Source organism: Poecilia mexicana, unplaced genomic scaffold, assembly GCF_051168715.1.
Source record: "Poecilia mexicana isolate PSO_F unplaced genomic scaffold, ASM5116871v1 scaffold_2, whole genome shotgun sequence".
Lineage (NCBI taxonomy): Eukaryota > Metazoa > Chordata > Actinopteri > Cyprinodontiformes > Poeciliidae > Poecilia > Poecilia mexicana.
This window is the reverse complement of record NW_028263371.1, coordinates 51,051,290-51,079,138: the sequence shown is the minus strand read 5'-3', so window position 1 is coordinate 51,079,138 and position 27,849 is coordinate 51,051,290. Positions and strand designations below refer to the sequence as shown.

The window sequence follows — 27,849 nt, the reverse complement described above, 5'->3', positions numbered from 1 at the left end:
ACAATTAAGAAACTGTGGAAAGCTGTTTTAACACTGACAGCTGATGAAGTTCTGGAGGTTCTTGAATATCCAGTTATATGAACCGTAGTCATTACAGTTAAACAAGACAGACAGACAGACAGATAGACAGACAGACAGATAGACAGATAGACAGATAGATAGATAGATAGACAGATAGATAGATAGATAGATAGATAGATAGATAGATAGATAGATAGATAGATAGATAGATAGATAGATAGATAGATAGATAGATAGATAGATAGATAGATAGATAGATAGATAGATAGATAGATAGATAGATAGATAGATAGATAGATAGATAGATAGATAGATAGATAGATAGGTGTGGGTTCACTCCGGATGCTCCGGCTTTCCCCACGTTCAACAACATCAGTACTCATCTTCATCCATTGTAAGATTTTTATTTCTAATTCGAAACAGAAAATCAGGAAACCACATTTATTAATTAAATTGAGATTTATAGAAAGAAATGTAAACAGTTTGGAGCAAAAAACTTCTGTGTCTAACAAAGTCGTCTAAAACTATTCGAATTGGGAAACATTTTGAAAAGTATTTATCTTTCTGGGTAAGATATCTATAGCTATCTGTCTATCTCATTTCATCATTATCATTTTATCATTATGATCCATCCATCCATCCATCCATCCATCCATCCATCCATCCATCCATCCATCCATCCATCCATCCATCCATCCATCCATCCATCCATCCATCCATCCATCCATCCATCCATCCATCCATCCATCCATCCATCCATCCAAGATGGATATGGAGACAGAATGAGCTGGTTTCCTATCAAGCTATCAGAATGACAGAAAACTTGCTAACAAAAGCCTCAGACCTGCAGACCTCCCAGTCAATGAGCTGCATTGCAAGAAAGAAGGATTATTGGTTGGTTTGAAATCCCGCTGCAGCTGTAGCTTTTGCTATATTCAACAGACAAGGTGGTTCTAGACACAGGCCAACAGAAGTGGCTCTTTGGCTCACTAACGTATTAAATGATGAAATATTGCCCTGTTTTCTGTTTCATTCTTTTAAATTGCCCTGTAGCCAGCAATTTATTCACATATATGTACATTTATTATTATTGATACTTTAATTAAAGATTAATTGTACAAGTTTATGTCATTGGGGCCGGGGGCGCCGATAACATGTTCGCATAAACCTCAGAAAGTATGTAGTTGCGCCCCTGAAGAAAATTACTACTAAGGAAACATTCAAAGCACATTCAAATCAAAGGCATACTCACAAATCTATTCAAGGCTATACTTGATCAAGGAGAAGACTATAAGGTACAATATGCAAGTAATAAAACTTCTACCAACACAGATCTGCTCTGACTACTTATACTTCTTCACACATGTTTACACATATGTTGGGTGGTGGTCTCTTCAGCTCTGGAAACCCCCAGAACAATGCATTCTTGTCTCCTGCACCCAGGCCTCATCTCATGTTGGAAAAAACTTTAATCTTCTCACATACCATGAAGTGTCATGTTAGCTTCCACTTCAACCATCTATATGTTCATTGCTCTTCACAATTCAATGTCTTGAAATATAGTTCATCAGCAACAAATAAGTAAATGATAAATCAAATTAATGTAATGAATATATGGAAAATGATCCTTAGCATAAGGAATCAAATGACTAAATGAATATGTAGTAAAGAAGCATAAACTACACATTAGATAACTAAACAAAGACTACTAAGGTAATATAATGAGTAAATACAGGTAGACTATATGATAATAGAATAATAAAAACAATAGATTTTATTTAGGGGTTTCAGAATAAAAAGAGGTGTATAAAAATGCACTTTCACACTTTTCAGATTTTCATTTGTACAAATCTGAACCACTACTGTCCACTTCAAAATTCGGCACTACTGTCTGATGGTCCGTCACATCAAATTCAAATGCAAAATAGCAATCCCTGGTTATACCGTGACAAAGTATGAAAACGTTCAACGTATATTAATAATATTGACCCTGTTGTAGTGAATGATGTCAATTGACTACTGATTATTTCATGTCTCTCAGCTCTGTGCTGTGGAAAATCTCTCTAGGTGATCAAACAAGTAAACAAAGACTGTGAGTCACAACTTTTGGGATTCAATGCCTCAGTGTACAAGGATGATACACATTTTAAGCAGAGGAGAAATGTATTCCTAAGTTAATTCCTTTGATATTTTAAAACTTAATGAGAACCCTTGGGATGGCATTATGCTCGCTGCCTCATTTGGAAATGGTCAATAGGTCATTATTATTATCCCTCAGGTGCAATTAAGCACACTTTGCTTCCTCTAAGGCCCGTCATGCAGAACTTAAAAAAATAGTTTTCCTTGTAGCGAATGGTCAAACAAAACAACAATCTTGACAAAGAAATGGAAAGAAACAAAGTATGGCGGACCTAATCGTGTTTGCTTTGGCTGCTGTTTTTATGACCTGTTGTGCTGCAATGAAAGTAAAACACTTATTTGCTTTCTAAAGAGTAAGTAGGCCTGTCAAAATGATCGGTTAAAATTGCCTACTCTTGTGCAGAGCTTTATTTTGCCAAAACTTTTCACACTACATGAAGTCATTCGCACATGGATTGTGGCAACCCTACCCTGCGGCTGGCTGACAGAATCGAGGCTGCTGTTCAGTCTGTTCCCCTGCTCCATCCATCTCGGTCATTGTGTCCATCGGCAAGATGCGTCACTTCCTTGCCTGCTGGTGGTGATCAGGCGGCCCGGTGGCACCAGTGTATGGCAACCTCACTTCTGTCAGAGTGCCTAAGGGCAGCTCTGGCTACAGTCAGTAGGTTGCCACCATCAGTTCATGAATGACTGAATGTAGTGGGGAGCTACAGGACATTAAAACAAGCTGGCCTTTGGTTTATCTGTACCATCCTGTTTTCTGCATGTTTTTTGTCATTCTTGTTGAGAGATCTGATATGGAAATTACTGGAACTTCTTGTCAGCTGGGTCAGACAGAAAGTCCAGTAAGTGGTTTCTGAATAGTAAGTCAACAACAAAACACTTGTCTTTTCCAGGTGCAAACATGAGGTTTTGGAAATGTGAGTTTTATTACTTGATGCAGCAAGGAGAGCAGTACATCAGATCCTCATTCACTCTAAGCATTGCTCTGAATAATTCAAGCTTCACACAGTTTTCTAAGCACATCCACAGTCAACAAATCCTTAACACACGTCAGGATTTAGACCTCAGGGATATAGAAAAGTTTTTTTTTTTTAAATCAGTGATTGAGTTCAATCGAAAAATTAAAACCTTGCTGATTGTATAACATGTTACAGATTGTGATTGTTTAGATTTGTCCTAAAATGTCACAAGAAAAAATAAAATTTGTCTTCTAATATCATTTTGTGTATTTGCTTTCATTTTGATTTATCAACACAAGTGTTGTGTTTTTTTTCTTATCTATCAATTAATAATGCATGTGTGCTTTAAAAATAAGAGTAGAGTATCACTGGCCAGATTAATAACTTAGTTTGCAAACAGAGCCAACATTTATGGAATGCATCAACTTTTGTGTAGTTTCAAATTTTAAAATATAAGTTGAAATGAGTATATTTAAATTGTGGGCTCATTCATTTTATGAACAAAATAAGTGAGTCTCCCTTTACTAAAAATAAAACCAGTGGGGGCTGTACATGTTGGGTATTGCACATTTCTCTGAAAATATGAGTAAAATTGTTAATTTCTGAAGTTTTTCTTAAATAACAGTTCTGTGATTGGTGAGAGAAAACAGGTGCAGGATTAGGTTATCAGCTAGAATTACCCCTAACACTGAAAAACAACCCAAAAGCAGGAAGATGTGGAAGAAAACTAAAGGTACCATTCGGATGTGTCAAAGGAGAGCAAAAATGGCCCCAATTATCAGCTTACAAAAAGGTTGTGCAGTTGTCTGTAAGTGTCTGTATTGTCTGTATTTTTATTAAAATACTCGTGTAAATCAAGTTATGTGCAAGAAACATCTGCTAGTTTCCATTATTGGGAAAAAAATAAAATGTCTGTAAAGGTTTCGTTTACCAAATAACCCACCGATTCACTAAGGGACATTTTGCAATGTTTCATGGACTGATAAGTTTGACCTTTGGCTGTAGAGATCACAGACATCTTATCAGATGACCCCTAACACTTGACTTCAAACAACAGGACATTGAGAAACATGGACCACCAGGCATCATCACACGTTAATGTTTCTAATTTTGCTGTGTTGGGGCTATCATCATTTGCTTTATTTTGAAAGGTCCTGTTTTGTATACACTTGTGTCCACGTTACTTCCTTTTCCTCACATTGATTGCAGCCAAACATTGAGGGTAAGTTGTTGCTGGAGCTTTTTTCCGTACTGCCTTTGTAAATCTCACCGTTTATGCTGTAAACAAGACGGGATGTCGATTAAAGGCGATACTTTGACATTTGTACGGGAGCGTCGATCTGCAGCCCACGGTAATAAATAAATACATAAATAAATCCTTGTGTGTTCTGGCTTATTTGAGAGGACATGCTTCAGATTGTTTGTCCTTTTCGTCTCTGTGTCGGACTGCGACTCATTCAGTTTCATAGAGATGCAACAAAGACGAGCGGGTAAAAACATAGGATGGATGGTTGAAGACGTATTTTGACTGTAATTTGTTCTCTGGAGCAGAAGGGGCCAGCAATGCACCATTAAGTTGAACGCTAACTACTGCTGAACAAGAAGAGGTTCTTCAAGGCAGGTCTGTGTTTTACTTGTCTTCTGCAAGTCTTATTTCTTTTTTCTCACACTATTAATTTTTTTTTGTCCCATGGTTTCTCAAATCACCCTTCTGTCAGATGGTCATTTCCCTGTTGGGACATTCGTGAATTACTGAAACTGCACATTGATTGTGACAGACAGATCAATGTTCAACTGTCTTTGTTGTTATTCAGTAATTTAACAAAGTATAACATTGGCAGTCTTGCGTGTAAAGACAAATGGGTTGTATTATTAACACAAACCGTTTTAGAAAAACTTGGCACATTTGTTCTTGCAGACAAGAAAAACTTGATTCTATTTTACTTGCAGTATTTCATTAGTTTGTGCAATTTTTCACATAATGTAGTTTATCTGATGTAATGTGTAGAAATATGCAATGAAAGGAAAGGGTTAAGCAGGAGGCCCAGTGTACAGTCAACAGCTCTGCAGCTGAGCTAACAGGACCTTCTACATAGGCAGCTTTCAGTCAGAAGCTTTCAGTCAGAAGCTTGGTCAGACAACTTTTATTTACTTGGTTTAAAAAGTTCAAATCTTCATCTGATTATCCTTAAATTATCACTGCTCTCATCTGTTTTATTTGAATTGTAGGATGTCGGGGAGGTTTGATTCCTGCAAGACCAAAGACCACACACGTGCCTGGCAGGAGATTTGAAAATAAACATGTTACACAGTAACAAGATTAGCAGGGAGGGGAAGCGAAGAGAGACAAGGGATTAAAAGAGACAAAAGACGAACTTTGCTCCCAAAGGCAGAGTCTGCTCTGCAGGACAGATCAAGCTAGTTGCAACAGGCAAGAGATAAGAAAAGCAAGTGAAACGTCTCAATGGCATACCGACTTTTTGAAGGGAAGGAACACGCTTCCATCTACCAACAGTATCGGTTTACGCCTCCATCTGGGCTGAAGGACGTTATCATTCAGTACTTGGACAAAAAGGTATGTCCTGTCTGACATAATCTTTTCTCTCTTTAATAAAGAACTTATCACCCGTTCTCATCCCCAGAAGGGACAGCCGCATGTGCTTGCTGTAGACCTGGGATGTGGAACGGGTCAGCACACTCGACTAATTGCGCCGCATTTCAAAGAAGTGGTTGGCATTGATATCAGCGACTTCCAGCTGGAGGAGGCCCGGGCCGTGCCGGGATACGCTAACATCACATACCGGTAGGCAGAGGTCCGCTGTAGGTGTAAATGTTAACCGGCAAGTTATGAAATCCTTTTTGTATGTGACACAACGCAAGTTAAAAGAATGAGCTGAATAACAAAGCTTCTACCATTCCACATTAATGCTTTGCTGATCTTTCACTGACATTTTGAAGAAAACGTCTATAAATTAAAGTCCTTCCTTTATAAAGTGACGACTACATCGCAGTTTGTCACAAAAACACGATTAACAAAGTGATGTCACAGCATCTATTACATGATGTGACTCAAACTTCATTTACAAGGTGATCTGTCACAATAGCAACTAAGTTAACTTACTAATTGTCTCTGAAATTTTTGCGATATTGTTTTGAGACACTTCTCAAGTAATATATTAGAAAAGGCAGAATGATACAAGTTTGCCCCCTCAAAGACCAATAAACTCTTAATTTTGTGCAGAACACTCCACACACACACTGCTGGAACTGGAAGACATTTTAAATATCCAAAATAAAACACAACAACCAAAAACAATAAACACACAATGGATTATAAAGTGTCTGTAAACAAATTTTCTCTTCAGAATGGAAATGATCAAGCTTCTTTTAATGTGATTGATTAATAGCTTATTGTGACAGGTTTATTCTTAATTTATTGAGTAACAGGTAGGAAGCAGAATGTTTAGGTTGGAGGAATTGAGTGAGCTAACTGGATGATCTGACATATTTTAACTTTTTTTTCTCTCCTTAAAGCCAGACTGTCTGGGAATGTGATGGTCACTTGCTGTACTTGTCTCTCTGTGGTACATTTGCAGTAAGGGGACAGCAGAAGAGCTTCCTTTTGAGGACGGCACCGTAGATTTATTGACAGCAGCTTCGGCAGCACATTGGTTCGACCCGACCAGGTTTCTGCTTGAGGCCGATCGGGTCCTGAAGTCGCGGGGCTGCATGGCTCTGCTGGGCTTCACGGACGGTAACATCAGATTAAACTATAAGGACTGCGGAGAGAAGCTAAACCACATATACCAGGAGGTAGGTGATTTTTATGGTCGAAGTTAAATTTTAAATCTCATCAGAAGGATCTGCGTTGTCTTTGGGGGCAATCGAAGTACAGCGAGTGAATTAATTATTAACTTCCGGCTTGAATCTGCAACAAATGTTTACATGTATTTTATAAAACAGAATATTTTCCAGTGGTGGCAAATAAAGTGCGTACATTAACGACGGACATTTCCAGGATGGAAAAAAACAAAACAATTGCAATGTTTTCCTTGCTGTGAATGTCTTTCATCTGAAGACTTAGACGTCCAATCATAGTTAGTCTTATGATGATGGAGCCTTTCTGTTTAAAACTGGCGTCAGATTTAGCTGCTGACCTCTCGTCTTTTGCAAATGGTGAGAACACGTCTTCTTTAGATTAGTTAGATTAGACCCTGTTAACAATCAAAGTCCACAACTTTTTCACCTTACAGATTGGCCGTCTTTTGGTCATGAAAACTTCAGTTAACTAATCATCCTCCAAATAAGTAAAAGTCAGGTTCCAGACCAGGAAGTAGAGTTGTAGTTTAACACCTAGTCTCTGTAGCTTCATCACTCCAATGAGACTGTGTCCTGGCCACATCTCCAATTAGATTAGGTAACAATTTTGAAGGAATATGTCATGACAACCTTTCCATCAGCATGTTATGATTAACTGTGTCAAATGCAGAACTGATATTGAGAAATAATAAGACAGAGCTTCTAGAACCTTCACTGTTGACATTATGCAGGTGAAGGAGTTGCTGCGGCCGTACACAAGCAGCCCAGTCGCTGCATCAGAGAGTAAACTGGAAGACTTGTACTCTGCCATACCCTATCCAGACAAGGAAAGGTAATCTTTTGCAGTTCATCTGATGTTATAAAAATGGTTGCTATACAAATTAAAGCTAACCTGGATGCTTTTAGAATTGGAATTGTAGTTAACATGACTCCTTTTGTAAATGCACATTTTCAGCGTTTTTCCTCTTATGTTGATCCAACAGGATTGAGAGTTTTAAGTGCAAATCCATGATCTCCATCAGAACATTGGTGGGTTTTATTAGCAGTTGGTCCATGTACAATTCTTACAAGAGAAAAGACCCACAAGGGGCTGAGGACATGCTGGCCAAGATTCAGAAGCGGTAATTCTCTGTTCTTCATTCTGATGTCAGTTTTGGGAAATAATATGTACATATAATTTATGAGCGTTTTCATCGCAGGTTCCTGGATGAAATGGGCGTCACTTCTGTTGACACTGAAATAGAGCGGGAGTGGGAATATTTCTGCGTCCTGGCTTCAAAGCCGCAATAACCAACACCGCAACATTATGTGCTACTAACCCCTGGAAGACATTTTTTCATTATGTTTCAATTTGTAATATGTAAAGAGCTAAGAACAACCGGAGAGTGCACTGTTGTGCTCATTTGGCTTAATACCCAGGCATAATTTCAGAGCATTTTTAACAATTGCCTTGATCGAAGGTTTACACTACATTTGAGTAGTTTCTGTTATGATTTAAAAAGAGAAAATAGAAGTGCTTGATAATAAAGGGTGTTAGCTAATCATTAGCTATGAGTAACACAAATGTGTTGGAATGGACCTAAACATGAAATTCTTTCAAAGTTATGAGCTCAACTCAAGTTGATTCCATTTAGGTGAGTCAGATAAAAACACAAAGAGAAAAACTTTGCACAACTGGGCAGATAATCTCTTGACATTTAAAATAGTTTTTAGGAAAAATGCACAAGTCATCATGCTTGGATATGATGTTTTTTTGTTCTACTATCCCTTTTATGCTGTGCCTTTTGCATTTATAATGATTTTATAAATATTTAGAATTTACGTTTTGGTCTGTCTCTACAGCTTCTGAGGAACCTTAAAGTAGTGACTTATCAAGATTTTTTCTAATTTGTCCTCCAATCAGAACATGCTACGCTTTTGTTTTTCTTCACTGGATCTGTTTGTATGTTTTAGTCAGAGTACTGTACTCTTCCTGCAGATGTGGAGTGTCAGCTTTCTACTCATTCTCCAAACTCACCTTTCACTGCAAGGATCTTTTCTATGAAACATGTTTTGTTAGCGTAGCATTTTCCAAACATTTCTGAGTGGTGCTTTCTACATTTTACTGTGATCTCCACACCTTGTTGTTTCTTTTGACCTTAGACTAACTGGAATATTTAGCATTTTTCGCAAACAGAATCTGAGGTTCTTGTGTGTTTGCATTTTAAAACGTGTGTAAAATCTCTCCTTACAACACACTTTTCTGCAACACACTTGAATGTTTACCACAGGAAAAGTGAAATATCCCAGGAATTATGTAACTTTTTTCAGCTTTTTATGATGTATATTATTCAATTATAAAAACAAACCTGCTTTGTTACTTTCATGCATGTTTGAGGAAACCTTGAATCTCCCATGGCAACCATTCAAGAAAGAGCAGGAGCTTCTTAAAGAAACACGCCAATTTCAAGGCATCAGTTGCAAAGTTAAGTACATTAGATTTGATATTTACAGCATTTTTTATAATAACTGAAGGTAACATAGTTACTTGATTATGCGACTAAATGGCACTATGTGCCTAAAATATTCATACCACCCATTTAAAAAAGTGTTCAAAACTTAAAAAAACTTGTCTTAATATTTTGCAGCCTTCCCTTGAAACTGCAAACTTGTCTTTTTTTCTCCACCCATTTTTTCTTGCTCCTGTGACCAATGAACACTTAGGGTGGATCAAAAATATGTTTTTTATTCGTTGGAATAATGATTAAAAGCAGTCAAACACTATATTGATTTAAAATAAGTTATAATTTCATCACTTTTGTAGTGTTCCAGAGGCTTATCCAGAAATATGTGTGTTGTATCAAAGTGATACAATTGTTCAAACTTGAAAAGTAAACTGCAATATCATGATTATATTTTGTACAATAATGAAAAGTATTGTTAAAACAATAAAGTTTTCACATTACAATGTATTTCGTCTCCGTTTTTCTTTTTGCCTGGATAATGGCTCTTTAGTTTTGTATGTTTGGTTCTCATTTTGGCAGTGAAAATATGTTTTATGAGCATTTTTATGTATATTTGTTATGTTTATTTTATTACTCTCTTATGATTAATTATTTACATTACAATAAGGAAAAAAAAACATTTAAATGGCCATATTAAAATAAAAGGAAATGCACAAAGAAAACAAATTAAATTAACAAAAAAAAAACAAATCAGTTCCACAGTTCCAGTAACAAGCCACACCATTCAGTTCATAAAACCCCCCTGAACTGAGGCGGTTCAACAGGATCAGGTGAGTTTAGAGCGCCTGTTACAGTTCATATGCTGACAAAAGTCAGATCAGAGTGGGAACAATTTTGTTCATGAGCTGCAGGAAGCCTCCCACCAGCCTGGTGGGGAAACCAAATCTCAACACCACAGGTGAAGTCCTTTAGGCTCTTGGACCTGATTCTTCAGCTCGCCATCGAACCTGGCCTGTACAATAAAGCAGGGCCAGTCTCAAATATATATATATATAATCAAACATTCCAGTGTGCACACAAAAAAAAAATATGATCGGCACTCATTGCACTATGAATAATCCTAATCAATGCATTTCAAAGTACAAATTTTCTAGATAAATCTTATTCATAAAAAGTCAATAAATATGCTCCATACAAACAACAAACAATGCAAAAATCATCAAGATAAGCAAATACTTTTAACATTTAAGGCATCTCATTGTTCTCCAATTTGTTTGTTCAGAGTTGCGATAGAGCATCCAAATTGATATCAATTAACGCCAAGTCTTTATAAATGACTCACCAATTCCGGAGTTCATAAGGCATACAAGCGGTTTTGTGTTTCTATTATCCCTCAGCTCACGACCGGAGACTCCTAAAGTTAGTACAATCTTATCAGCATCATACAAGGTTAAAGAAAAACAGAATGTTGCGCTTAACCGACCTGCAGCTCTGCTCTCCCAAACTTGTTCTAATCCTCCATGCTTTTTGCTCCAGCTAATATACCCAACAAATGAGCTGACGGTGATACATGTGACTCAAATGCTCAACAATGATTGGCTGCTTAGTAAATCTCGCGAGAATTGCAGTTATATAATTAAACTACCGCGAGATTTTGGAGGGCAATAGTAGCGAACCAGAAAATGGAACTCAACATTTCACTTGGGTTACACTTGTTTTGTCAGTCAGCAGAGAGGAATTGAAACCCTGGAAGTTCGTTTTTCTTGTCAAAAAGAAGAAATATTACAGTTGTTTTTGTCTTCTTGCCAAACTTAAGTTAAATCAGCAGAAAATAAGCATTTGACAGCTATGACATACAGACTTTTTGAAGGTAAGGAGCATGCTGCATCCTATTGGAAGTACAGAGTCTCTCCTTCAGATCATCTAATTCAACAAGTTCTGGACTTCCTAGAGAAGCATGTGAGTACAAGCAGCCACCCAAAGTCTATTTCATGTTTTTGATTTATAAGAACTAACACTGTAGGCTGTTTATTTTACTTCCTAAAGGCAATTTCACAGCATTGTAACTTAAATATTTTCTTAGCGGGGTCGTCCCTTTGGGCTGGCTGTGGACGTGGGTTGTGGGTCTGGGCAGGGCACGCGGATCCTGTCCAAACACTTTTCTTCGGTTGTGGGAACAGATGTGAGTCCTGCTCAGTTGGAAGTGGCTTTACAGCAAGCAAAAGAGCCAAATGTCACATACAGGTAAGTCCAAGCCAAAAAAGTTGAGCTTCACTGGCTCATCCACTCTGTGGATTTTTATTTTTCTTGTATCATGATGAAAGCACAGTGACTAAAATATTTTCCAAGTCAACTACAGCTGAGAACTTTAATGTATTTTTTTTATATTTATTTTTTTTATGTGATTTATTGATAGAAGGTATGGTAGTGGATAATAGTGAAGTAGAAGGAAAGGGATATTTGCCTCTCATAGTCCTCTACAAATTAAGATCTCAAATACTAGGTCCCCTATAGGTACCTATAGGGGACCTAGTATGCTAAATTCACTTTTTGTGTGTTTTTGTACTTGCATTTGGATCTCTACCACTTCTAGAAACAGTCCAAGTGCTTAAAAAAGCATCCAGTCATTTTCTGGCAATAACTTAATGTTTTTTGGTGGCTGGAAAACGAGGTTTTATGACATAAAAAATGTCAGGGGCCGCCCCTCACCTAGCAACCCAAACGAAACCCCGCACACACATAACCATGTTTGTTCAGTTTACCATTGCATTCGCTGCACAATGGCTGCTGGAAAAGACAAGTGTTTTGTTGTTTTTGCTGCAGTCTTATTGGTTGTGCAGGAGATTCTACTAATGCTTTTCAAAGATGTACGGTTGTACAATTGTGCATTGATAGAGATTTTTTGGTATTATCATTTTGTTATTACTTTAGTTCATATTCAGTCTAATGTTAATCAGTATTATTGTGATTTTTAGTTTAAAGTGTTCTCTTCCTTATGTGTGTATAAACTGACCTGGAGGTTACGACTGTCTGTTTATCTTCATGTGAGACAGTTAACTCTGTGCAGGAGATTCTACTAATGCTTTTCAAAGATGTACGGTTGTACAATTGTGCATCTGTTTGCATCACTGTATAATATGCAAGAACAAACATTGAGTTGGCAGCAACAACTTATTTGCATAAAAGTGACAGAGCACTAAAACAGCTCATTCTGAAAGGAGCTTAGAGTAGACAGAACTGAGAAGGTGAAATCGCATTACTTGAGAATGATTTTGTGCAAAAATGTAATGAACATAGATCTCATTAATCTATCCTAATCTGTTTAAAAGGAAGCATGATAGGTCACAGTTAAAAAAACAAAACAAGCAACAACAAAAAAAAATCACATTTTTTTTGTTAGCCCCAGTAAGGTGGAATTTGCAGATTCAAGCATGAGAAATAGTCCATATGGTCCTTACTGCATGCTGACTTTTATAAGCCAAAGGAAAGGCTCCTCGTGTCTAATATTTGTGCTGTTTGAGTGGCTGCATCCACCTCTTGAATACTTAAAAGGAAAAGTCATGCCGGCTGAAAGTTTGATAGTTTTCCCCCTGATTTATCTTTAGACAATGTGTGGCTGAGGAGCTGCCCTTCGCTGACAGCTCAGCGGACCTGGTGACGGCCATGTCTGCCTTCCACTGGTTTGACAGGCCTCGGTTCCTGCAGGAGGCCCACCGGGTCCTGAAGCCCCAAGGCTGCTTGGCTCTGCTCAACTACACAATTAACATGGAGCTCAGCTACCCCGACTGCTGCAAACATACACTCAACCAAGTCTGCCAAGAGGTAAAGACTGAAACCTTAACCAAAAGCACAACACAAACACGTTTATTAAATCTGTAAATAACTGAAGCAGTGGAAATTATTTTTTTCTTTGCCTTGATGTTTTTATTTTTACATGGATCCGATAGGAAAGGGTTTCTGTGGGTGCCAGTTAAAGCACTACTGTGATTTTTCATAGTTAAGTCTTATTTTCGCTTCAGTATAGCCTCAACTCAAACCTCTGACTTCTGATATAGTTTTGTCTTTACGATCTTTAGGAACTAATAGCATCAAAAATAGCATCAACCTGCCTGCATGATTGATAGCTACTTTTTTTGGTGTTTTTTTGGTAAAGTGTCTTAAGGCAACATTTGTCGTGAATTGGTTCTATAATTTTGATTCTTGAGAGGTGACATCTATTGAGCTAAATATAGTTTGTTGAAAAATGTACTAAACTGCTGCGTGAGAGCATTCACTATAAACCATGACTTTAATATTATTTTAAAACAAATAAAATATTATTGGAGTTCACATTTTATGCTGTCTCCTGTTTCTTGCATTTAATATTGGCAGAGTTAACTTAATTAAGCCAGAAATGTATGTGCATGTTCTAGAGAATAAAGATTCCTAATTACTAGAAATATCTCAAAAGCTTTAATCAGAACAACATGGCTGTGCTCTATTCAACCTTCCCTTTATTTACTAAAAGTCTTGTTCTTTTGCTGTCTGAATGCTGAATGTTGTTTGATAAAAAATTCATTTAAAATCTTAATTTAAAGGCTAGTTAAACATGGACATTAAATACTCTTCCATTCTACTGTTGAGTCAGTCATCAAGGATGGCATCAGATATAAAAAAATATCAGGGTATGTCACAGATAATAATAGTTGTGTTAAAAAAGTAAGAATGATTCAAGAAGAAGTAAATGTTTATTCATTGTTTATTCTTTTGTATTAGGGCCTCGTTCAACAAGTTCAAATTTCTTCAAGAAAGGAATCTAAATAAAAATATTTCATGATATATTGATAGTGAACAGATTGAATCTCTCAGACCTAAATATAAAATGCTGAAAAAGTGTTATGTTACCATCTAGTGGACGTTTGAAGTTAAAACATCTTGTTGCTCTTTTTCTCACAGTAGGTTTTGCACTGAAACGTTGCTGTAGTGTAGTGAATAAAAATGTGCTATTGACAAGTCAAAGATAGAAAATGTCACTCATAACAAATACATATACCCGAATTTAACATCTATATTTTTGTTGTTGGTTCAGTTTTATGCAGCTCTGAAAGCTTACAGGAGTCCCCACCTTGGTCAAAGCTCTATTGATCTGTACAGGGAGGCGTACGGATCTATTCCTTATCCCGACAAGGAGTGGTGAGTGATGGATTTCTTTTCTTTGGCTAGTAATCTGACTTCAGTGATATGAAAAGTTTTCCCCCTTTGGCTGCGATGTAGCAAAACACAGGAAAACCCCCCTGCTATTTCTGTGTTTGATATGCATACAATGCACAGCGCATATATTGTGCTGTTTTCCAGGCAGGAGTGTTTTTGGGACAGAAATATTATGCCGCTGTCCAGCTACATGGGATTGGTGGAGTCTTTTTCCAGTTATCAAGCTCTGCTGAGAGAAGATCCACAGAGAGCTAACAGGCTCTCTCAGGATATAACTGAGAGGTGAACATCATGTTTTATGATGCTAATCTGTCATTTTCTGCACATAAAGTTATGTCCCAGTGTTTTAAACCACCACTGATGTATTTACACTTTGCTCTAAATAAGGTAAATGCTCATATATTTTATTATACAATAGTAGCAGCATTATACACGCTTATGTTTGTTTGCCGTCCTCTGAAACAGTCTTGTCTCCTTTCTTGTCTCCTCCAGGCTGATGTCTGTAATGAAAGTGACCTCTGCAGAGGCAGAAGTCACAGTGGCTGTCAAGTATTTCTACCTCCTGGCCTGTAAACCTCAAGAAACCTGACTTCTGGCAGCTCTGCCCTTTTTAACAAAGTCAGGAAAGGTTACATCTGCTTTTACTGGTCCTGATAATTGTATAAATTATTGTCTTTGGACAGAAATAATCTCACTATATATCTGAAGTAACTCTTTGGCATTTGGTAAAGTGATTATATTTGTTTTCTACTGACATTTAAATGAAATGATAGCATTCGCATGTCTTTAAATAACAGTAGCAAACATTGTTTTGTTTGAAAAATTTTCTTTTTCAGTTTCACATAATGCCAGTAGGGGGCGACATTTGATCAAATGTCCTTTTGATTAATTGTGTACGTCAATCATCTTTTGAGGTATGTCGCTGTCTTCACCTTCCATTCTGAAAGTAAAAATCAGATATTTCTGTAGTGTTTTTTTATTAAATGTAACTGAGATCATAACTTTCAATGTGACTCACAGTCTTATCTGTATTTATTTCCTGTTTGTAGGATTTATAATTTTAAATGTGAGACTGAGTTGTGATTAAAACTCAATGAATTAAAATGTATTTGGATAGCAGCATGAGTCTGCACATTAATGCAGACATTCACTGAGTTAACTGGGCAAACCAGGGGTGTCCCAAAGTTTTAACCCACAGGTCAAAACATTTAAAGTTCATATCACAAGTAGCTCTGTCAGTGACTTTTTTGAAAAGAGACTATACTAAATGGACTGGGACAAGAGTATTTTCTATGCAAGGGAAAGAAAAAACAGCAAATAAAACACAATATTAATGGCAGCACAAAAGATAAAATGCTGAATGTCAGTATACTGTATTTTTTTTTCTGCTAATAGTAACCCAAAAGAACCATTATAGACTGGGAAGTATTGGTGCTTTTCTTCTGTGTCAGTGCAAAATGTATGAGCCATTCAGATCACTTCCAAAGATCAAGCTTTTATCTGCGAGATTACAGCTCGGATCAATAGCTGTCCATCCTCTGAGATTGGATCTGCTGACAAAACATGGCTCAGGCCAGGCTTCAGGTGATTTATTCCTATTGATCTGTTTTTTTTAAAAATATGTCCCTCCACAAAATAATACCCTGTCACTATAGTACTCTGACACGTCTCGGTGGTCCTTCCGTCTTTATGGACTGACGGTCACAGACGTAGGTTTGGAGTTGGCACATTATGACAGAAGCAGTGTTTTATGATTTACAAAGGTGATGTTGAAAGGGACAAAGGAGTCAGGTACAAACCAAAAGTCAACGTGAGAACATTAGACAGGAAAATCTTTGTTTGAATAAACAAATAAGAGCTAATCCTCATTTGTATTTGACACAAGACTTCTTCAGCCATATTCAAATCAATATAGGACACATAATGAAACAATGGTGCAAATCCTCTGCTGATGTTTTAGGTAAGAGCAGAAATTGTGTGAACTGTAATGGTGAAAGAAAAGGATTCTTTTGTTTTACTGAATCGATTGTAACCTTCGTACAGCAGGATGAGTTGGATAAACTTCAAACTGAACAAGCTTAAGTCAAAAAGCAAAGAATCCATCTCCGGATTGCAACATTTTAGCCAAAATGAAAGGTTTTCTGATTGTTTTCACGTCAGGGGTATGGAATATTCCAAACATTTTGTGTAGGCTAACTGTGCAGCAGATGTCAAACAAAAGATGGCACATCACAGGATTTGTTGCAGTCTGACTAATGCATTAGTCATGTACTTGCAGACAAATTTTTTTTTTAAACTAAGCAGACACTTGGCTCATATTTGGGTCACTTGGTCTGTCAGGGAGAGCAGAGCCTTAGGTGCAACACTTTGCTTCTATATGATTAAGACCAGAGCCACTAGGCTTCTGTCACTGCGGCTGCGGTCTCAGTCTGATCTGAACTGACACAGAAAATGGCTTTTGAAAAAAATGGGTACTGCCACAAAGACTTTAATAGAGAATAAATTAGATTACAGAAATTAGTAAAGGACGACAGCGCTGAAACTGAGTGGGTAAACATAATGTTCAGCTGAAGGTTTTGCAGTGAATTGTTCATGAGTATGAATTAATAAAAGTCTTAAATGATATAAAAGAAAAACAGCTGCTCAGTGAAGTCACTGAATCAACATTTGTGGGAGGTTTGCTCTGCACATTTTGACAAATCTACCTAGACAATGTTTCAGAGATGCCCGAGGGCCTTAATCAAACATTTAACTAAGACAAATGTAGAAAGTATAATCATTATATGCATTCTGTGCCGAGTATTTATAGCTTTGAAGAACAGTCTGTTGCTAGGGTAAGCTAGTAGGTACTTATGAAGAGGTTCAGCCTCTCTATGACTTTGATCATTTTGAATATCTTTATTCTCTTGAAAAATTTCTTCTTCCAGGCTTACCCTGCAACGTCTTACACCTTGTGTTCTCTGTGACTTCCAGGTTGAAATTATTGTTGAGAAGAAGACAAGAGAACCCAACACAAACATTTGTCCATTTTTATAATTTGAAGACCCAACAGAAACTGTGTCAGTGCTGTAGAAAAGTCTAAAATAATCTATTCTAAAGTCATGTCTGGGAGTGTTTTTAGTGATAAAACTGATGGACATTCATATGATTAAGCCTTCAAAAATAGACTTTGGCTATTGGTGCAGTTTGGAAAAGAGACATTTTTCATTCTTTAGTTTCCTCATTTTTTCAGCATCTGATGAATTTAACTTGCAACCTAGTTAGGGTTATGGCCATACATCACTATATTAGGTTTAGAGAATCATAGTGTGAAAATATAACTCCTCGATTGAATGGCTTTAGCTGTAGCACTTTGACCTGACATAATCTTATCTTTGATCTGCCAATAAGTTAAATTAAAAGTTTTTATTAGTGCAAAAGTAAGAATATCATCCAGCAACATTAACTCCATCTAATCAAAAAGAGGAACAAGACATAAAGAAGCAATAGAAACAGGCTGTGCAACAGAAGGATCCTACAAAGGAACGATCATACTGAGAGGTGTGTTACCTGGGGTGATAATTAATGAACGAGAAACAGCCGAGTGATCATTAACAGGCTACAGTTGTCGATGAAGAAAAAGAGCTGACAAACTGAGAAAATGTAACGCAACGGAAGAAGGACTTAACATAACAAAGACACTCAGAATCAGGAATGACAGGAAGTAAAAGGAACATGGTGCACAACAGGAAGAATACACACACACACACACACACCCACCCAAAAAAACTAGAACTACAACTCAAATTAGAAGTCAGACCAACACCAAAAAATACTAAAAGTACACAAAATACAAAATTGGCATTTAAGGGATTTTACAGTGAAACTTTGCTTTCACTAAATCTAAAGTCTAGCAAAGTCATTTAAAGTGATGAGGGGAAAAGCCATCTTTTAGTTGGACTATTCAGCTCATTCAATCTGGAGAGACTCAGACAGAGAAAGAAAGCGATTAAAAAAGTTTAATGACAAATAAACATTAAAGTCCTTTGGCGTTCAGGCCCCGGCCGAGGACGTCGAGCTGGAACTTTGATAAGCTCGATAAACATTCCTGATGCTGCATAGGAATGTAATCCCCCTGGGGGTCTGTACTGGTGGCGGAGGTTGAAGAAGGATGTGGCCTGATAAGCCGGGAGCTAACGGTGGAGATGTGGCGGAGGTGGGTTGATCGTAGCTGGTAAGCGGAGGAGGCCATGGATGAAGGTCCTTATCAGCTGGAGCTTGATCGATGATTGGCCATGACGTGGCTTGATCCAGCACTGATAGGTCCAAGGAGATGAGAGGGAGGCGCTGATTGATGAGGCAGGTGAGGCTAAAAGAGTCTTCCAGATTGAATTTGCGCTGAAGCTTCATTTCAGAAATTTCCCCCATGTCTTCAACCCTTTTTTTTTTATGTTTACCATTTACTACAGAAATTATTTTAAAAAATACAAATATAAAACACATTATGTTTTTCTAATGTTTGGATTAGAAACACATCATGATTTAGCTCAATAATGTCCAGCTTTAGATATTAATTGTGACAACTTCTCAAAACATTTGGTCACTTTATAAAAAAAAAGAACTATTGAATCTGAGATTTGTAGAAAAACCAAGGATGAAAGTCCAATGATACATTTAATGCCTTTAAGACGGAGCCCGTAAGCAGAAGGAAAGAAATCCTAATATATTCATTTTTGACATTCAGGCAATAGTTTTTCTGACTCCAGGAGAAAAAATTCACTATCACTGTCGTTCCTCTGTTGCAAACATCAAAGCTGAACTAAGCTAATTAGACATTTACATTTTTAAAGAGGTTTCAGAAAAGATAAACTCTAGACTCATGTTTGTCAGGCCTGTTAATCCCCCTCTCGTTTAGGGTGGAGAAGGGTATCAAACCCTCCCTGTTTACTTGGCCCACTAGCTGTAGAAACCATAGGTGAGAGGAAAGTTTTAATATTTGATAATTTTTGACATGTGTGTCTAATTCTGGAATATAGTCAGATGGAGTTTGATTCAATTGTGCTGTGTTTGACCACTCCTTGACTTTCATGTTTGCACTAATGTGATATCAGCACCTGCCCTTTGTGCTCCTTGCCCCCAAGTGCCCTTTTGGTCAATTTTTTTTTTTTTTTTGGTATTATTATTTCATAAGCCCTCTTCTGACACATAAAAACATGTACTAAAATTATTTGCTTTTTTGTTTCTTTTTTGTACAACATAATAAGCCCTCCGGTCACCTTGTTACCTGCCCGTGACGCATGACGCAGTTGCCTCTCGCGCAGTGACATAAGACGGCTAACTAGAGCTGAACGTAGCGAACGATCCAGGTTACAGATTAGTTTTTGGTGAATTAAAAAAATTGTTTATGGTGAATAAAGTGGAGTAGACTTGCTGCTTGTCAGATGACGGAAAACTTTGAAGTATAATTTCTGCTTCAGCGGTTTAAGCAGAGAGGTAATGAAATACAACAGACACTGACAGGCCTCTGCGTCTGTCTTTCTCTGAAGAACTACTTAGCGGGAGGAGACAGTCAGGTGAGGAAAAACTGTTCTTATCTATCATTCAGTATTTTTATCATACAGACATTAGGCTGCTGTTGGTGTGCTATTAGCTAGCTGCTAGCTAACGACTTTGCTAGCAAAGCTAGATAACTGAAAAGCTTCTTCCCTGTGTACGAGGCACAAAACTTATTATCTCCATAATGGATATATGTCCGATCTTCTAATTTCCTTTGCTGCATAATGTACATTGCATTTATTCTAGTTTTAGGTAAACATGTCTTGAAAGAGAATAGCACTTAAATAATAGTCCAACAAGGATATTCATTTAGAATTAAAAATAACTCACCCTGAATTATCATGATAGATATAATGTATGTCATTGATGAAGGGGAAAAAACTTAACCCAGACTTTAAGTTTAGGGTCTGGTTCGCAGAGTATGTAGTTAAATTTGTTTCCCAATTATTCAATGAAAAAAAAAAAAAAAAAACTAACCTCAGTTAAGTAAAATAAAATTGTAATCAAAACTTTTGGAATTATAATGATTCCTTTAAAAAAAGTTGTTTAAAAGACTTTTTTTTTTTTTATTAAATAACGCATATTTACCAAACACAAACTTTTATTTGCACACATCAGAAATCTTTTGTTGTGATTTTAGGTCCTGCCCATGATATCATGTGAGAATCACAAGCAAAACTTTGAGTCACAAACAAAAACTTAGAATGGCAAGAAAAGATTTCTGACATGAGCAAATAAGTTTGTTTTGCAAAAAAGAAAGTTAACTTCATGAGTCAAAAATGTGTGATTAAAAAAAAAAAAAAGCAAAACTCAGTAGGTTTTTAATGGTGACATGCATTAACAATTCAATTTTTGCTTTTGTTTTTTCGTTTTTCTGCAGTTCCACATTAAAGTTTGATGCAGCTCTGCTTTCCTGAATGGACCATCTTCATCTCCACTGCAGCAAACAGGCAGCTCTTTTTTATAGATTACAGTTCACTAAAAGGTAGCATTGTGCCCTTGTTTATATTTTTAATAGTGTAATTCTGTATAGACAAAATATGTCTGGTCCAGTTCTGATTTACATATCTTGCTAAATTGCGGATTTGAATGCAATACTTTCCTATAACAAAGTAGACCTGCAGAAAGAAATTACTAATAAAATATCTTACATATACATAGTGTTATGCTCTATATAGAGATGTTCGTTAGCTTTGATTGTATATCTCACAATTTTGTAATTTATCATTGTTTATTAAACTCTGCAAATTGTGTGGCTTTGTTAATATTCTGTCCTAGAATGTGGTAAGATGTGCCCTTTTTTTGTTGTTGAGCACCTGCCCCTTTAGTGGTCTCTGCACGGCCCTGAATACTACAAATCAGCACAAAGCAACAAACTACGTCCAGCCTTTAACTATCAGAACTAAATTGCTCTAACCCCAATATTGTCTTCACTCTAAGTCACTCCCCTGCCAGCATGCCTAGGTGGGCCCCATGTGGGGACAAGGAGGGCAGGCCATATGGGTCCCCATATGGGTTTGTCCATTTAGGGCCCATGTATGGCCCATATGGGCTGTGGCCCTACATGGGCAAACCCCTGTGGTGCCATCGTGGAACCCGCGGACAAACCCATATGGGACCCATATATCAGCCCTCCTTTCCCCCACATGGGGCCCACCTAGGCATGCTGGCTGGGTCATTACCATTATTGAATTAGACTTCTATTTAACTCTAGGCATCCCCCACGTGAGAGGCAAACTGGCATTTCATTTGTAATATCCATTCTCTGTACTCGTTTTCCCTCACTTTTATTACTCTGGGTGACAGAGGACTCATTCATCTCAAAAGTGACAGAAATATGTGTGATGAACAAAGTGGACACTTTGCTCATGTCCTTGCCACAGTAAACAGTTCAAATCTAAAATGTATGCTTTATATCACGTTAAGTTTGTTATGGGGCAAGTTCAGGCAGGAGTAAGGCAGTCTAAAAATAAAAGGGCCACTGTTTAATGAATAAATACAGAGGAGCGCAGGGAGGGGACAGGATAGGCGGTTTTCCTGTTGCAATGTGTTTCTCTAGTGCTTACTGTCATATTTTAGCTGAATATAAATCATGCTGTACAATATATTAACTCCATATAGATAACACCTCTGTCACAAAGGTTTTACATATTCAGCATGCTTTACAATTTTCAAATGTATATACATAATATTCATTCATACACCACTATACATTGTTATAAAATTTTTATATATGTTTTTTTGTTGATCTGACGGTACATTTCTATCGTCAATGTAATTTCTCTTTAGCTGTAAGCAGAAAATCATAATAATTATCAGAAATAAAGATTTGAAATATGTAAGAAAAAATGTATAGTTCGTTTCATGTAGTTAAATTAGTTGCTTAGATAAATGAACTTTTTAAAAATGTTCTCATTAATTAAATATGGCAGTATATAATTTGATAATGGACAATCTGGAAGTTCGAGAGAAGCGGAACTATTTATCCTTCTCTCTGTTTCCACACGGACAAAAACAACAAGAACAGACATTAGCTGCTCTTCCGTTGCCCATGACACCGGAGCGAAGTTCTGACAGCTGATTTCCAAACCGGTTTCCGACACTTTCAGAACCCCAGGTCCCGGTTTTCGGCTTGTTTCCCATTTGGAGGCGTTTGCTGCTTCCCAGCTGCGGTGTTCCTGACGGCGGGTTTACCGGGATACAGCGGCTGATTATGGTGTAGCACGGAACGTTAGCTCGGAGAGACGGAAGGTACCAACAAAAAGCTTAGACAAAACCCTCTCAGGCTTCAGATACAGGCAAAGTTCTTCTTTAAAACAGGATATATTTTTGTCTGTGTGAGTGTGACGGATTTTCTATATTCTGTGTAATCCCCCGGGTCTGTGTATGCGAGATTATTACAGCGTTACCGAAGTGTTATTACGCTAATTTAAGGGAACTGTTCTGAAATTAGGTGAGGGATTTTAAGTTATATTATTGTCCTGCTTCCGAGATCCTTTCAGCAAAACAATAGGTGTTTCTCTGGGCTCTTCTCTTTGTTTCAAGAATATTGGACATACGCAGCTTTCATTAAACTACATAAAACTACCTAAAATAAACCAATAAAGAATTATAGGGCCATATCATAAAACTTGACCTACTAGAAAATGTATCTTGCAGTAGAAATAAACAGTTCTGGTGGAAAAACAACAACAAAAACCCAATAACAAACAAAAAGAAAACCCTTGATTCGCCCCTCATTTCCTAAAACCTTGTGAAAACTTATTTGAAATACATTAAGTAAACATTAGTGATGAACATCAGGTTGCAGCAGCACAGTCCAACCCCCCCGCCCCCACCCCAAAACACTGCACAATATTAGAACAGTATGAAGTTGCAATATTACTGTTGAAAATTATGGTGGCCCCTGTTTTGTTGTCATTTGCACAAAATTCAAAATCAATGTTGGGTGTCAAGAACACAAAACATTAATTTCTGTGAGTCTCAACTTTTGAAATGAAGAAGAAATTGCTTCTACCTGTGCTTCATAGTATCTAATCTATTTATTGTGATAGATACAGTCATAATTAAGTCACTTAATCGCATGATAAATTAAAATGAGCTGAATAATTTCCATTTGGACAACAATAAAGATATATTCTCCTTTAATAACGTTGAAAAACCTGCATTTTGAAAATGCTACAAACATTTTACACCCAGTACAAAGTAGTCAGAATTTTTATTTTTATTTTTTTTTTTTAACAAGAGTCCAAACTGGCATTGTTGCCTGCTTTCCCTGTCTAAATTGAATGAGGCAATTTTGATTACAAAGACTTCATAATCCATGTTTAGGTATTGTAACTTCAGTTGCTTTGTTTGTTTATTTAAAAGGTTTTGCCAGTTCTAGTGTTAAATATTCTTTAGAAATTAACATTTTTTAGATCTTTGAGAGGGTGTACTTTCATTAACATGCCGTTATTATTATGTTTGTTGAAAATGGTCACAAAATGACAAGATTATCATTTATCGCAATAATTTTTTGACAATCTATCATCCAGCAAAATTTGGTATTGTGACAGACCTAGAAGTATTGGAACATTATAGGACAGCTTTACTCTCCAGACTTGTGATGTGTGTGCTACCAACATTTCCTCACTGTTTTCTTCCTTATTATTTGTAATCACTGTAACTCCACCGCTCTACTTGATCCTTTGGATGTTTTTTGCGCTTTACGTGTAGTGACAGTTCATCCAACTGGCCAAATGTAGTATTGGACTCCAGAGAAATGTCGTTTTTTAAATAGTTTTAAATGGTAAATGGATCACTCAGAAGTGTCGAAGTGAGGTTTTGTTAGGAGGTTATAAGTAGTGAGTATATTATCTGCTATTGTGTATAACTTTCTCTGCATCTCGGTTAGCCAGATTACCTTGTCCTGATGGGAGAAAGTTAAGGCTTGTTTAAGAGGACCTAAAACCAAGGTAGACCTATACTGTCTTAAAGAAACTACAGTTTCAAAAGCATTTAAAACATATTTTATTCATCAGTTTTCACTGCCTTGCTCTTGTGTTCACTTACTACCCTGGTTGGGAGTTCTCTTTTTATTCTTTTCATTTCCTGTTTCACACAGGAAGATCACTGGTAGCCTCCTTCTACTCAGATTTCCTGTGTAAATAATCATCAGGTTCTTAAATAACTATTGAGTGTAAAGAACAGTTTCATTGAGTAAAAAACCTGCTGGCTTTGATCTTGGACCCCGGATCTGAGATCAACTGACCTGGATTCATCCTAATTCAAGAACCTTTTAGAGTTATAGATATAACTATTAACCGCAGCCATACTGCAAAATCCATGGTATAGTTTTATGACACTAGCCTAGTATTGTAAGAAAATTTCAATTTATTTAAGAGCAAGTACTTTTTGCATTAATTTATCCAGATAATAAATAGTAAATTTAGAATTATTAAACTTTGCAATACTACTAGGTGAAAACACAGCTTCAAGTCCTTACAGTCTTTGCTGAGTTTAAATATGGATTTTTCAAGCTTTTCACTGGACCTTCATAAAAATTAATTGCATTTTGATTAAGCTTACATTTTTTATTTGTACGATTTGTTAGAACAGATTTTCAGTTCTCTCAAAGACGGCATCTTTATCTCTTCTGGATTCCATGTACTGTTTTTTATGCCAGTCAAGCTGCAGTCATTACCATTATTATTACTATATCCATGTCTAAATATGAAGATAGTTAATTATATGGTCTGGACTGAAGAAGAATCACAGCCCAAACTTAGACAGCCATTTAGAAACTTGGAGCTTGTCCAGATATTTTAAATATCACAGGAATTGGAAGCTAAACAAATAAATCTGTTAGCTTGTTTCAGTTTCCAGCTGCTCGGAAACATTGTTGCACAAACCTGTTGTTACCCCCTGCAGCAGTTTGACTAACAGCCCCGTTAGTGTGTGTTAGGGAAACATGTCAGAGCGGTGAGTGACAGCTGAGGCAGGTGGGCTTTGACTTGGTCTCAGTGACACACATTTCATGGCTTCACTGACAACTGATAGCGTCACTCTGCTTCTCCCTGCACAGATTACTGTAAACACCCCCCACCCCATTAATTAGAGCTTCACACACCGAGTAGCTGCATGACATTTAATATTCTGGGAAGAACATACAGTGTTTTGTATAAGCAATTACAGCACTTATCAGCATCTGTAATGGGTAAATGGGATATGAAGCACTTTCCCTGTTTTTACAAATAAAAGTCTGACTTTAATGACTTTGTGGGACGACCTCTTGCTGCAGTTACAGCTGCGAGGCTTTTGGGTTTGATTCCTACGCGCTTTGCCGACATAGAGGCTGAAATGTTTCCTTATTGTACGTCTAACTCAGCTGGGCTAACTCAGGAGTGTCTGTGAATGTTGATTTTTCAAGTCTTGCCATAGATTCTCAAATGGGTTCATGTCTGGATTTGGACTGGGCCATTCTAACATACACAGCTCTGGAAAAAAATTAAGAAACCACTTAAAATGATTAGTTTCTCTGATTTTGCATTTTATAGGTATATGTTTGAGTAATGTGAACATTGTTCTTTTATTGTATGAACTACTGAGAACGTCTCCTAAATTCCAAGCAAAAATGTAGTATTTATTTGCAGAAAATGAGAAATGGTCAAAGTAACAAAAAACGATGCATTAAAACAACAATGTTAATGGTTTAACTCAGGAAGAGTTCAGAAATCAATATTTGGTGGAATAACCAGGAGGTTTTCTACGGGGTTCAGTGCAGTGGGCTCTTCATTTTTTCCAGAGGTGTATGTATGTATGTATATGCTTCGATTGAAACACTTCCATTGTAGCTCTGGCTTTATGTTTCGGGTCGTTGAGGAACTTCCACCCCATCCTCTAACCGCTTTTTTTCAAGGATATTTATCTCCGTCACCAACTCTGACCGGCTTCCCCGTTGCTGCTGTTGAAAAGCTGACTCATTATCTTAATTGTACTGAACAGCTGAGCCTTTTGTTTATTACTTACAATGGAAAGTTACACCTGTCCGCCATTGCTCTTCTTGTTCACAGTAGGAGGGTTTCTGAGTTTATATAATTACGATTTACTTACCCACCTACTTTTGATTGGCTGATCTAACATAACGAATTGTTGCCAGACGGTTTTTACACCTGGTACATGCAGATCTATTGTGGGTGGTTTTACAAATATGGGTTGTGTGGACTCAGTGGTTGGAGTGTGGTTCTGAACCACCTCTGTTCAACCTGTGTGAACCACAAAAGGGAAGTGTCACTGGCTTAGTTGGTACATCTTTATTGTAGCTCATACTCTGAGACGGCTGTATGATAATGGCTGGAGAAACAGTCTTAATCTCCTCTGACTTTTTATCTTTATTGCTTCCAGAAACAACAGCCACTTTTTATGAGAACATGGAGACAGTTACAGAAGATGTTTAATCTTCAGTTCTTAATATTCAAGAATTATGACTTTCATATTGTTTAAAACTGCAAAACTGTGTTTTATTCATCTTAAATTACCTCTTCAGTTAGAAATTGTGCTCCTGTTGCACCAGTTGTCTGCATACATTCTGAGTTTGTATTTTTTTCAGACTTAAACAGAAGTCGAACCCACATTTTTCCCTGCTATTCTTACCAGCGGCACATTGAGCTGCAGACTTTGTTACAGTTTCTCTTCTTTTTTGGCAAATTAGCAGCTTTGTCAGCATATCTGCTAAAAGGCAGCCTGTGTTCACATCTCTGTGCATACCCTGCAGGACCACTGGAGGCAGAGAAACTGAAAGAATTAACAGCCAGATGCAAGAAAATGAAGAATCTTAACAAGTAGTTTTGAATCTGTTACTTCCAAAAAGTGACAGTAATGGCAAATCAGAGAATTCATGATGCATTTGAGGAAGAAGTTGTTAAAACTTATCATGCGTCAAGTAAAACGGAAAGAAGTCTTTTCCCTTCAGAGTGTGACGTTACGCCTCAGAGAGTGAGTGCTGCAGAAGGAAAAGAGCAGTTCACAGAAGCTTCCTGTTCCCTTGTACTTGCAACCTCTCTCACACTGAAAAAAATGTAGAAAAATCCAACCTTTAATTTGATTAAACTTCTTCAGTGCGAGAAGTAGGGTTACAACCAGTTAATACATTTAAGGGCAATTATTTTTGTCTCGTTGAGTGGAAGTGGTTCGCATTCTCATTCAGAAAATACATTTTCTTCTTTTTCAAGTGTGATAAAAACAACATCAAAGAAATC

General features: G+C 37.1%; 3 protein-coding genes and 1 long non-coding RNA gene across 5 annotated transcripts in view; 3 read left to right on the top strand and 1 right to left on the bottom strand.

Moving 5' to 3' along the window:
* Nucleotides 1-4,308: 4,308 nt before the first annotated feature.
* On the top strand, nucleotides 4,309-9,892 carry LOC106916065 (putative methyltransferase DDB_G0268948). Of its 2 annotated transcripts, none has more exons than XM_088002334.1 (8): nucleotides 4,309-4,344; nucleotides 4,674-4,743; nucleotides 5,352-5,697; nucleotides 5,765-5,925; nucleotides 6,719-6,935; nucleotides 7,673-7,773; nucleotides 7,925-8,062; nucleotides 8,141-9,892. In XM_088002334.1, the coding sequence occupies exons 3-8, from the start codon at nucleotides 5,587-5,589 to the stop codon at nucleotides 8,229-8,231; spliced, it is 819 nt and encodes a 272-aa protein (XP_087858460.1). In that variant the 5' UTR covers nucleotides 4,309-4,344; nucleotides 4,674-4,743; nucleotides 5,352-5,586; the 3' UTR covers nucleotides 8,232-9,892. The 2 variants fall into 2 exon arrangements, with proteins under 2 accessions (XP_087858460.1, XP_087858468.1); XM_088002342.1 differs by lacking the exon at nucleotides 4,309-4,344 and adding an exon at nucleotides 4,351-4,474.
* A 93-nt stretch (nucleotides 9,893-9,985) lies between these two features.
* On the bottom strand, nucleotides 9,986-10,953 carry LOC106926000 (uncharacterized). Its single transcript, XR_015761906.1, has 3 exons — nucleotides 10,869-10,953; nucleotides 10,728-10,799; nucleotides 9,986-10,397 (listed from the first exon to the last, which is right to left on the bottom strand). It is a non-coding gene; the product is annotated as an uncharacterized LOC106926000 (long non-coding RNA).
* Nucleotides 10,954-11,029: 76 nt separating this feature from the next.
* On the top strand, nucleotides 11,030-15,583 carry LOC106916088 (putative methyltransferase DDB_G0268948). The gene is made up of 6 exons (XM_014984128.2): nucleotides 11,030-11,344; nucleotides 11,469-11,629; nucleotides 12,991-13,207; nucleotides 14,454-14,557; nucleotides 14,720-14,857; nucleotides 15,068-15,583. The coding sequence occupies exons 1-6, from the start codon at nucleotides 11,234-11,236 to the stop codon at nucleotides 15,162-15,164; spliced, it is 828 nt and encodes a 275-aa protein (XP_014839614.2). The 5' UTR covers nucleotides 11,030-11,233; the 3' UTR covers nucleotides 15,165-15,583.
* Nucleotides 15,584-22,621: 7,038 nt separating this feature from the next.
* The window catches only part of ube2f (ubiquitin-conjugating enzyme E2F (putative)), a 39,802-nt gene continuing 34,574 nt past the window's right edge, over nucleotides 22,622-27,849 (top strand). The window contains exon 1 of the mRNA XM_014984141.2: nucleotides 22,622-22,861. The gene's annotated coding sequence lies outside the window, so the exon portion shown is untranslated. The remainder of the gene's footprint in view (nucleotides 22,862-27,849) is intronic.

Bases quoted from the DNA above. Each gene is read 5' to 3' on its own strand.
- LOC106916065 (XM_088002334.1), top strand. From the start codon at position 5,587: ATGGCATACCGACTTTTTGAAGGGAAGGAACACGCTTCCATCTACCAA. The intron at 5,698-5,764 runs GTATGTCCTGTC...TCTCATCCCCAG, and splicing joins TTCAGTACTTGGACAAAAAG to AAGGGACAGCCGCATGTGCT. The intron at 5,926-6,718 runs GTAGGCAGAGGT...GTACATTTGCAG, and splicing joins TACGCTAACATCACATACCG to TAAGGGGACAGCAGAAGAGC.
- LOC106916088 (XM_014984128.2), top strand. From the start codon at position 11,234: ATGACATACAGACTTTTTGAAGGTAAGGAGCATGCTGCATCCTATTGG. The intron at 11,345-11,468 runs GTGAGTACAAGC...ATATTTTCTTAG, and splicing joins TGGACTTCCTAGAGAAGCAT to CGGGGTCGTCCCTTTGGGCT. The intron at 13,208-14,453 runs GTAAAGACTGAA...TTGTTGGTTCAG, and splicing joins TCAACCAAGTCTGCCAAGAG to TTTTATGCAGCTCTGAAAGC.